General features: G+C 39.5%; 1 protein-coding gene across 2 annotated transcripts in view; it reads right to left on the minus strand.

The window, feature by feature from the left end:
• Nucleotides 1-12,078, minus strand: part of mcf2l2 (MCF.2 cell line derived transforming sequence-like 2) — a 237,069-nt gene that overhangs the window by 198,561 nt on the left and 26,430 nt on the right. For both annotated transcript variants that reach the window (XM_060834750.1, XM_060834749.1), the window contains exons 5-6: nt 10,019-10,143; nt 9,050-9,164 (exon numbers count right to left, since the gene is read on the minus strand). In XM_060834750.1, coding sequence (XP_060690733.1) covers nt 9,050-9,164; nt 10,019-10,143 — 240 coding nt within the window. The remainder of the gene's footprint in view (nt 1-9,049; nt 9,165-10,018; nt 10,144-12,078) is intronic.

A 12,078-nucleotide genomic window follows, 5' to 3' on the forward strand; every position in this document is an offset into this window, starting at 1 on the left:
CTAATTTGTTGCGTTCTATGATGACAAAGGTGTCATCCACATAATGGACCCAAAGCTTGAGCTGGATCATGGGAAGGGCTATTCATTCTAACTCCTGCACAACTGCTTCTATTAAGAGTCCTGATATTGGTGATCCCATAGGCATCCCATTGATTTGTTTGTAGATCTTGTTGAAGGTAAAGTGGGTTGTGAGGCACAGGTCTACTAGTTTGAAGATGCTGTCCTTGCTGATGGAACTGGTGCGTCAGACGTTTGTGCTCTTGGTTCATCTAGCAGTGAGGCTTGTGATTCTTTGGCTAGGGTGATTATTATTGATGTGAATAGGACTGTGATGGTGAAGGAAACCAGGACTTTGTTGTCCTCTACTTTGGTGTCTTTGATGATGTAAAGGAATTCCTAGGTGGAGTGGATGGAGTGGCTTGAGTCTTCTACTAGGTGTTTCAGTTTGCGTTGCTGTTTCTTTGCTAGTCTGTATGTCAGTGTACCAGGAAGTGAGACTTTGGGTCTGAGGGGGCCCCTTCTTTATGTACCTTTGGTAATCCATAGAAACGGGGTGTGTTGAATCCTTCAGGTTTCATTCTTTGGAGGTCTGTCTTGTTAATTTCACCTGTCTTGTGAAGTTTCCTCAGAAGCTGTAATACGGTTTTCTAGCTGTAGAGTTGGGTCCATTGCCACCTGTTGGTTGACATCAGTATCTGCTTTCAATGTATTGTGTTATGTTCAGGATGAGGGTCATGCGCCCTTTGTCTGCAGGTAAGATTAGGGTGCAGGTGACAACCTAAAACTAGTATCCATACTCACAGACACCAGTTCGACTGGGACAATACATCCATACTGAGGACAAGCTAAACAAAGACACACACGGGAATTCCTAGAGGCCTGGCATTCAAACCGGAACTCCATTAACAAACATATCGATTTGGACCCCATTTACAAACCTCTTAGAAAAAGAACCGGAAGTGATATCTCCCACAACAGACCAAGACACATAAATAGAAAGTGGGATAGAACACCAGCGCATCACCAGAGGCTCACTGATGATGTTACACAGCATGATGACGAAAAGTCTGAGAACAAATCTACCAGCTCAGTGAGCAAACTTACAATCTGATCTTGATTTATCTGTTTGATTTGGAGGGATGTCTACTTAGAACAGGCTGAGTTGGAGGAAAGTCTGCTAAGAACAGTTGAGTTGAAGAAAGCCTGTTTTAATCAAACTGTTCAATGATCTCACCATTTCTGAAATGAAAACCTTCCCCATCTATTCAGGTGACACCAAGTTTTTCTTTTTAGAAGAATAATTGAAAGAACAACTTAAAATTGTTTTATCCTGAAAAACCTGCTTGCAAGATTTCAGAGATTGTGTGTGATGAATGACTTTTCCACAACTGCTGGTTCAACAGACTCTGGAATATTCTATGCTTTATTTATTTGCCTTGAAGAACTACACATTGGCTAAAGTGTTTTTTTTTTCTGTAAGCCAGTCTTGACAGAGAAAACTGCTCTTTTCCTGATGTATTGATGAGCGAGTGTGTTTGTTGGCTCAGTTACAGAGATGAACACTCATATTTGTATATTACTGAATGTGTATAGTAATTAATTACTGCATCTTTATTGAACAAAATTGACCAACTCAGTTGTATTTAGGAAATATGGTGGCTCAATATATTTTGTTTAAAATTCAATATAGATGAAGTATTTAATTGGTTATCCTAGTAACTAGAAATTTTCAATTTTATGTTCTGAGCCATGGAATGGTGGATCTAGAGTGACACTGTAATCCCACAGCCTCAGTTGTAGCATAAAACTCGTAAGATTTAAGACACCCAATGGAAATATTGTTTAACTGTAAGTGTTGCATTAATAATTGCAGAGGGTTAAAAGGAAATACACTAGGTATCTTGTGCATTATTATGCTAAAATGGCTTACTACAACTTTTCAGGAGGCGAAAGATGGAACACTGATGATTTCCAAAGAATAATCAAGGTTGGCTGATTGAATTGGCTAAAGCTAAGAAGTTAGGATTACAGTTACGAGTAGAGGATAGGAATTAAAGAATTACAGAATGTTCTGAAAGTCTTAACATGCTTTAAGGTAGATAAATCTCTAGGACCTGTTGAAGTGTATCCTGGGACTTTGTGGAGGCTAGGGAGCAAACTGCAGGGCCCCTAGCAAAAGTTATGCCTTACTGCATTGCTGTAAGAGTACATTAGTGTTCATCATTTGAAATTATCAACATGGATAAGGAATCCCTGAACAATCCTCAAGTTAATCAGTAGAGCTTAAAGATAATCTGTTTGAAAGGCGAAGTGCTCATCCAGCAATTTACCAAGAGCTAAAGCTTGCAGTTATTTTGAAATCAATTGGAGACTGGTCAGTTCTGGTTTGATAAAAACAATGTGTTAATAGATCTGATAAACATATTCCTCTTGGATATTAGACCAATGGGTAAATTAGAGAATTTTATAGGCCAGTATCTCTCAGGGCATGATGGAGGGCTTCCCACTCCCCATCCCTATACTGATCACCTGATAAAGGGTTACTAGAAATGATTATCCGTAATGGAATATGGCAACTGCACATGCACAAACATAGCTATTGTCATTGCCTGATGATGACAGGTTGGATTTCAGAAAGCACCTGTGCATGTGCTAATGACACCACCACATTCAGCATGGAGGGATCAGGGAGGTGAAGCAGAGGTTTGTACCACAGCTGGAATGTGACACTGCAGTACCCGGAGCAGAAGTAGGGGAGACCAGACCAGCAGCAGAAGTAAAGGGTATCCTGGGGATGGGAGTGATATCATGGGGCCTGCTCCATGGACATTGGAGCAGGAGGGGGGTACTGTACTGGGAGCCAGTCTCCTTCTCCCTGAGAACTATGGGGAGGCCGGGAAGATTTGGAGGCATAGTGGGAGAGAGTGGGAGAGGGATAAAGTAAACTTATGGATATTAAGGTAGTGCCAGTATTAGACAGGCTGCTGTTTCTAGTTGCTTGAAAATGACATTTGTTTTCTTCTTGCTCTTTGCATCATTTTGTGGTGACATTCACAAGAAACTCAGCCTCTTGGCATGCACAAACAGAGATTACATCTGCTGTTAGACAAACCCACCCCCCTTTTAAGACTGAGTGAATGCATTTGCAAGTGTTTCCCCATAGGATCATTGTTATACTCAAGTGTTTGAAGTGACTATCGTTCTATTCCAAAGAATTATATGTTTAATGAATGAGTTTAAGAGAGACACACAAGAAAATTAACCAATTTTGAAAAGAAATTGATATGTTTATCCTAATCAACTTGTTCAGAGATGTTATTACAAACCTCTGGAGCAAGTCCCCTTGGAGGTGGGTAGGGATACTACCATAAATGGAGCTAAAATTAACCAAGTTAAAGATGATTGTTGATTACATAGTAGCAGTAGCTAGTTCAGAAGCAGGTGAAATTTCTGTAGAAAGGAATTGTATCAAAAACTAAGAGTAAGCAAGTGAACATGAGAGAGCTATAGATTATCTGAAAGATACAAATGTAAGAGAAGCACCTGTGAAGTGTCAGCAGCTGAGAAATTTACTGGAACTTTCATCTACTTCCTTCCTAAACTCTCATTTTCCACCCCTTCTTTTATTCAGCAGGAAGAAGTCAGAAATTTGTGTTGTACCTTCACCCAGTACAGTGACTATAAAACAATTCGATAAAAACCTCTCAGTTACATAGATTAAGAATAAAGACAGTTAGGACAACAAACTAAAAACCCATGGCCATCATCAGGATTAAAATCATGAGAAGGCACAATTAAATTTTATTTTATGTTTCAGAAATTTACCTGCTTCTATCATTTTCAGAAAAAATAGAGAAGGACAGGGTGGTTGCCTTATTAAATATCATAGTGTAAGAACAGGATTCTGGGTAATCGAAGATGGAGGACAGGAAACATTTCTGGATGTAACAGGCTGCTCTTTTATTGAGGTATTCTAGGTGTTTTTCTTGAATTCCATGAGCAGCAATTACTGTTTTATATACTGTTGCATCGTTTTGGAACTTTGAAGAAAAAAAAAGTCAAAACAACAGCACTTTTAAAAGGGAATGGAACAGACAAAGACAGCTTATAGGAAAGAGAGAGAGAGGGAGAGAGAAAAAAACACATTGCTCACTGACACAGCAGTGAACCTATACAGTTATTGCCTTTGCTGTTGAATTCATGTATCGCTGGACATCAGAGTGCATCTAGGAAAATTAATAAACAGTGAAACTCACAACTGATCTTGGAGGAACCTGTTTGGGAGAGGTCATAGAATGGGCTGCCAAAGGAAGTAGTGGAGGGTAGTACAATTGCAACATTTAAAAGGAATCTGGATGGGTATATGAATAGGAAGGGTTTGGAGGGATATGGGTGGAGTGCTGGCAGGTGGGACTAGATTGGGTTGGGATATCTGGTCAGCATGGACAAGGTGGACCGAAGGGTCTGTGCTGCATATCTCTACGACTCTATGAGAAGATTCTGAAATTTGGCAATATTTGGAAGGGAATTGGCACCAATTCTTGATGTGAATCATAGGATAACGACAAAAAAAAAGAAAATGGGAGATCCATATATAGATTAGGAAGATATATGAATCATAAGCTTTTACATTTTGCACCGTGATTAAAGCCTTTTGCCAGATATTGTTGCAGTAATCAGCTTCAACAACTTTGTTTCATGTGACCAGTGTATTCTGTGAAAAAAAGACTTGAATTTATACAAAGACCTCAAGAGGTTCCCAGAGTACTTTTCTGCCTATATGTATCTTTCAAGTTTAGCACTATCGTAATGCAGAAAGGACAGAACAAGCTCCTAAAAACAGCAATGCAATGACAATGAGATGGTTGTGGTAATCTTGTTTGATGGATTACAAGGACATTGAGAATAGATTTCTTGCACTTTTTTAAAATAGTGCCATGGAACACTAAAAAGCAGCATTCCAGAATACCGCCCTGGGAAAAAAGCAAATTACTGCAGATGCTGGAATCTGAAACCAAAAGAGAAAATGCTGGAAAATCTCAGCAGGTCTGGTAGCATCTGTAAGGAGAGAAAAGAGCTTACGTTTTGAGTCTAACTGACATTTTGTCAAAGCTAAAAAAAGGGAGAAATATGGAGGTATTTGTACTAGGCTGAGAGAAGGCGAGTCATGGCTCCAGAAGCAAAGGTGGCAATAAAGAGCTGATAATGACAGTGGATAGAGAGAGTAAATACCTTGTCTAACACTGAGAGGGAGAAGGAAAGCAGTGAAGGTGTACAGGGGGAGAGAGACAAACGAAAATCCTGTCAGAGAGAAGAGCAGTACTTCTTCAGGGTAGGCATTCCTGGAAGAGAGGTGGCAGTGGGTTAAACACCTGGATTAAAGCAAATTACTGCGGATGCTGGAATGTGAAATCAAAAGAAAAATGCTGGAAAATCTCAGCAGGTCTGGCAGCATCTATAAGGAGAGAAAAGAGCTGATGCCCTGGAATGTCATTTTGGAATGCATTTATTTTCACATCTTCAGGGTGGGTCTTGAATCCACAATTTCCTGCTTCAGATTTGAGAATCTTGGCACCACATATATATATATAAACATGCAAATTAGGAGCAGAAATAGGACATGCCCTTTGAACCTGCTTTATCATTCAATAAGGAATATTTGTGTTCTCAGTTCTACAATCTAGATCCAATAAATTGTGTTCCCTTGCCAAAAACAATCTATCAACCACCACCATAAAAACACTCAGTGACTATGCTTTTCCTGCTTTCTGAACTGGTGTTCCAAATATATAAAGTATAATAAATCAGTATGAAAGGGCATGCAATTAAGAACAGGTGTGTTTATATTGTCTGGGCTGAGTGTAAATTCTAATTAGTGCCTTAACACATTTGAAACCTAATATTTTTGTTTGTGCATGCTATGTATGCTTATTATATAACTGCCTGATCGAGATCGAATACAGGTGTGATCATATAACTTAACAGCATTCTCTTTCTATACAAACAGAAATTAATAGCCTAGGGTGAAATGTTCTGGAGGTTCAGTACCTGGCATCAGTACCTCTGCCTCCTGAAAACATAAAAAAGAAGAACTGAAACCTGTACAGTCAATTAAAACATAAAGATAAATAATTTAAAAATAAAAAGTGCACATATTTATGTGCTACAATAATGCTAAATGTGGACTATTAATCTTGCTTCATCTGATTGCTTTCATGGGTTCTGTTGTTCCTGTAGCTAGATTTCTCTATGGCTTGGTTGCCCTGTGATGCTGATGTTGTTTTGTCCCTGGCCATGGCCAAATGTGGCTTACAGATACATGACTCAGTCAAGATCATTGGTCCCAACTGGACTGGCTCAGAATTCTGAGGACATTCCCATGTTGATGAGGTGCAGTGACCAGCTGGTCTGCATGTTTGCTCCAGACCAATTCATCTCTATCTGTACCATATACGACAACAGTCCTACAACTGATGAGATCTATTTCTCCCCAGACATATACTTTTCTCCTCTTTGGAATACCCCCACCCTTCTGGCCATCTGTCCTTCTTGATTTTGCTCTGACACCTCTCTGGTGTCTTCTGGCTACAGTCAAACATGGTTCTTAGCTGGCGGCTGAACATTAAGGACACCAGCTATATGGGCTATCTGGAGCCGATCTCACATGTTTGACTCTGTGATTTTCCAGGTACTCCTCAAAACCTTGTGCCACAAACTGTTCATAATTGTCACTCATGACTTATTCAGAGCTCTTGAACCTAACAAATATTTCATCCAGTCAGTCTATCCTTGCTTCTACTGATACTAACATCATGCTGATCTCCTCAGGCCACTTGGAGTGGTTATCCATGACCATGAGTAGCATCTGTCCCTCTAGTGGCCTGAATTTGCTGCCATATTGTTTGAGGTTATTTCCATGGGTGAAAGGACAATAATGGAAGGCCCACATTTTATTGAAGCAAGATTTTCATGAACCCACTTTCTTCCCAATCTGGAGGTCCATATTCAGCCACCAAAAATAACTTCTGCCTATCTCCTTCACTTGCACCATGCTGAGTTTCCAGTACTTGGTGCACCAGGTTGTCATCGGCAAATTGTGTTGCTTTGCTGGAGGTCAATTCCATCGAAGTTGCAATTTCAAAACTGCCTTGAAATCCGGATCTCCCCTTATTAGTATCTTCCATTGGATGGCTTCATGTCAAAGGCAATAAACCAAACAATCCCACAAGGTATCTTGAGGAACCCTCCAAATTTGCAAAGTCCTGCTTACCACTTTAAGGCAGCCATGAATTTAGCAAATAACTCTCCTTCATGCTGTGCTCGTTTGTAAAGACAGAAATCTTCTGCAATCATCAGTGGCTTGAATGCAAAATAATTTCCTAACAATTTGAGTAGCTCTTGGAATGTCTTCTCCACAGGCTTTTCTGGTTGCAGCAGACTCCTTCAAATTACAAAGATCTTGGTTTCAAAGGTACTTAAGAAAACTGGTGCCATGATGTCCTCAGCCATTTTGTTTGCATTGAAGGACAAATTTACGCATTCATATATAAAGTCCAATTTTCTGACTCTTCAACAAACAGTCCCATCATTCTAAACTGGACTGCCATTTTGTTTTCCCGCCACTCGAGTCTAATAGACATTCACAGCCCAAGTACCTTTGGTGCATGCTCCCCTGTTGGCTGTTCCCTCACCAGCTGTGCTAGCATACTATGTCTCCGTGGTGTCACCTGCACCAAAGTTCTGTCATGATCACCGCTCTCAGTCAGACATCCTATGCCATTTCTGAAGTCCAGACAATGCCTCCTCAGGACAATAAATGCCATTTGCATAGGTTATGGGCTAAATCTCACTCTCATTGCCAATTGTTACACTGGTACTTCCTTTAGGACCAGAAATTATATACCAGGTAGACAAACAGTAATCTGAACAAATGGCAAATTGATAATCTTCACACCTCCGTAGCCGGTTCTACACGACCCAAGCTCTGCCACTCTAGGTGATGTGATGAGCTCTCTTAAAGGGGCAGCATTCTCAACTACATACATAGCAGAAGTCAACGATTTATAGGAGGCAGTGACATGGTGGTAATGTCACTGGAATAATCAAGGGCCAGACTAAAGCCCTGGGTCAAATCCCATTATTGCAGCTGTGAACTTTATATTCAATATGGATGTAAGTTAGGTTACCCAAGGGAACCTAAACACATAAATAAAAAGCAGGCCATATCACTGGTGCTTCACCGGAGGTTCACTTATGATGTCACCTAGCATGGTGACAAAATGCCTGAAAATAAACCTTACAGCTCAGCAAGCAAACTTACATCCAGAACCTCAACCTGAGATACAAATCTCAAAATTTGCTAATCCAATCAATATGTCTGGAATATAAAGTTACTCTCAATAATGGTTGCCAAGAAACTACCACCAATTTTTGCAAAACCCCACTTGTTCTACTAATGCCCTTCAGTAAAGGAGATACACCATGCTTAGCTGGTCTGGTCTAAACGTGACTCCAATCTCCAACAATGTCATGGCTCTTAAATGCCCTCTGACAAGGTCTAGCAAGCCACTCAGTTCAGCATCAATGAGTATGGGCGACAAATATTTCCAATGATGCTCACATTCCATGGAAAAAAGACAAAAGTATCCACTGCCTTTCTAAGATATCTATGCAGTCCAGTGGCCAGCAGCTCTGCAGCCTTGGCAGTACTACCAATAGACATGGTACTTGCTTAGTTTCAAGAGGAAAGAAAGGATATTTTGTGGCATTCTCACAGGCTAGTGGAAATTTTATTTCTGTACTAAACCTGATATGCATGTGTAGAATTGGAGAATGGAGCCTCTATGGCCATACCTTCATACATCAATTGCAGTGTGCAGAATGGATATTTTAAATGTTCTACTTTTAACAAAGAAGAAATTGAATTTGTTTCAACTCAAAATATGCATGTTTCAATAGAGATTATACAAGTAATTGAACACTTGAAATCTATAGAAAATAACAATTCATCTCACAAAAAACAATATCCTATGTAATGGGTGAAAAGTACCTCCCGAAAGTCTTGTTCAAAATGACGAAGCTGCAGGCATTGTTCTAGTTTGAGGTGGTGTTTTGACCAAAACTGGTCGAAGGCATTTTCAGTTTCATCCAATTGCATCAGCAGTCTATCACAAACAAAATTTGGGAATATCAAAGAATTACAACTTTGCCTAATTGATACCACAGAATAATTTATTACCAATTATTGAACACTTCTGTAATAACACATTTTATTTAAATTAAGTATAAAGCTAAGATGAAAAAAGTCTGTTTTTAGAACTTTAAGTGCAATTTAAAGTAAAAACAGAAATTTCTGCACTTATAAACCATAAAAAGTAGCAAGTCTGCACTTCTTTCTTAATTCACAATTTTATCTGATTCTAGCTCTGTAACTACCTATTCCCTTTTCCCTCATATGCTTGCATAATTTGTCTTTAACTATATTATATTGGCTGCGAATGATAGGAAGATCTACAGTACAATCTGTGGGTGAAGAAGTTTTTCTGAATTCCCTATTGGATTTCTCCTTGTCTATCATCCTGTTTCATTCTACTTTTCCAAAAGGAAACATCTTCTCTACATTCATTTCATCAAAATCTTTCATAGTTTTGAAAGCAGAGACACTGTTGGATGGGTTAGTAAGCCCTTTCTCGCTTGGAATCTTATGAAATTTCTAATGAAACTTGCTATATTATTAACTGACAGGTAATTAATGTACAAATTTGTTTAGTGAATGAATGCAAGATGGAACAAGTGTAATTATGAGTTGGCTTTTATCTTCAATAGAAATGAATGTTGATGTGGAATCACTTTAATCTAAAGACAATAAAGAAACATTAAAGAAGCAATTTTAGTTATAACACAATTTTTCAAACAAAAAAAATCATCTGAATTCAGTTATCACTAAATAAGGTTTATCATATTATAAATAATAGTTGTGCAGCAAAGAAAATGTTCTGCTATTGAAGCTGTCACTAACCTTTCAACTGTAGCCATATTTTCCAGTTCATCAGAATTCAGCGCATAATTGGGATTTTTAGTAAGTGGTTCCTTAATACATATTAGTAAAGTGCTGCCTTCCCTTACTGCCAATTTCAGTCTCTCCTGAAAAACAAAAGCGAAGGCTCGGTAATTGCTGTGTTGAATTGATATTTCAATTTTTTGAAAAAAAACAGCAATGGATGACATTTAGATTAGTTAATGCTGTGCATTATCCGAATGAATATACAATGCAATGTGTGCATTCTTTTGCCATATTTGTAAAGGGTTTACTAATTTCTGTGAAAGACTGAATGTAAATAGTATGCTAATGAAGGCAAAAGGAATCTAGTGGTATGTGCGGAACATCACATGCCATGTGTCCAAGACATACGTGTGTGTGTGTGTGTGTGTGTGTGTGTGTGTGTGTGTGTGTGTGCGCGCGTGTATGTGTGTGTGTGTGTGTGTGTTGTGAGGAAGAAGAAGAATAGAAGGATGGTAGTGAAAGGGGCCTTCATACCCAGGGGAGAAGACAGGCATTTCTGCAGCATTGGCATGACTCCAGGATGATATGTATCCTCCCTGTGTCAGAGTCAAGGATATATTGTAATGGCTGGAGAACTTTCTGAAGGAGCGGAACCAGCCAGAAGTTGTAGACCCCATTAGTACCAACGCCAAAGGTAAGAAGGGGTGTGAAGTCCTCAAAGCAGATTTTAGGGAAATGGCAGGGGTAAATCAAATTGAAAGGAAGAAAAATTGTAACACGAAGTTAAAAAAGCTGCTGAGGAGACAGGAATATAGGAGAGACAAAACCAAACATCAAGTATGCTTCATATGCTCGGAATATAATTAACAAATTCATGTTTAGGGCACTCCACCTGAATGCATTCAGCATTTACAAGTTAGATGATCAAATGGTATAACGAGAGTTAAATAGGTATGATCTAATTTCCATTACAGAAACATAACTGCACAATGACCAGGACTAGAGACTAAATATTCAAAGATATTCAAAGTTTAAGAAGAACAGATGGAACAATTGTAAATCTTTGGATTTCCCTTCCTCAAAAGGCACTGGATGCAGAATTCTTAAATATTTTTAAGGCAGAGGTAGATAGATTCTTGATTAATTGGTATGGTAAAATCACAATTGACCCAGAGGACCATAGGGCTGCTCTCTCATTAGAGAGGAATAAGTGATTAGTTTAACCTGAGGGTCACCACACCTATGACAAGAGGCAAGGTCGAGGAGGTGTTACCTTCATGGTAACTTCAGTCAGAATGGAAATTGAACCCTCATTGCTGGTGTCACTCTGCTTTGCAAACTAGCTGTCCAACGAACTGAGCAATGGGCTGAAAGCTTATTGGAAAATGCAGGAATGTAGAATTGAAGTTAAAATCAGATCATCCATGGTCTTATTGAATGGCAGAGCAGGTTTGAAAGGCCTACTTTTATTCCTTGTTTATATCAGGTGGAGTTGTGCTGACAATAAGAGAGGTAATCAAAACATTGGTAACAGAGGATCTCAGATTGGAAGGACAATGTATGGAATCTGTTTGTAAGAAACAGCAAGAAGTGGGCGGCACGGTGGCACAGTGGTTAGCACTGCTGCCTCACAGCGCCAGAGACCCGGGTTCAGTTCCTGCCTCAGGCGACTGACTGTGTGGAGTTTGCACGTTCTCCCGTGTCTGCGTGGGTTTCCTCCGGGTGCCCCGGTTTCCTCCCACATTCCAAAGATGTGCGGGTCAGGTGAATTGGCCATGCTAAATTGCCCTTAGCGTTAGGTAGGGGGTAAATGTAGGGGTATGGGTGGGTTACGCTTCAGCGGGTCGGTGTGGACTTGTTGGGCCGAAGGGCCTGTTTCCACACTGTAAGTAATCTAATCTAAAGTAGCATACATTGGTTGGAGTTATTTATAAACCACCAATAAGTAGTTGTAATGTGGGGCATGATATTAATCAGAAGATGGGAGAAATATGTAGCATGGACAACAGTTATCATGGGTGTCTAAAACTTAAGGGCATAAGTTTAAGATGAGAGGAGAGAGAGATACAGAAGAA

Source organism: Hemiscyllium ocellatum, chromosome 13 (assembly GCF_020745735.1).
Source record: "Hemiscyllium ocellatum isolate sHemOce1 chromosome 13, sHemOce1.pat.X.cur, whole genome shotgun sequence".
NCBI lineage: Eukaryota > Metazoa > Chordata > Chondrichthyes > Orectolobiformes > Hemiscylliidae > Hemiscyllium > Hemiscyllium ocellatum.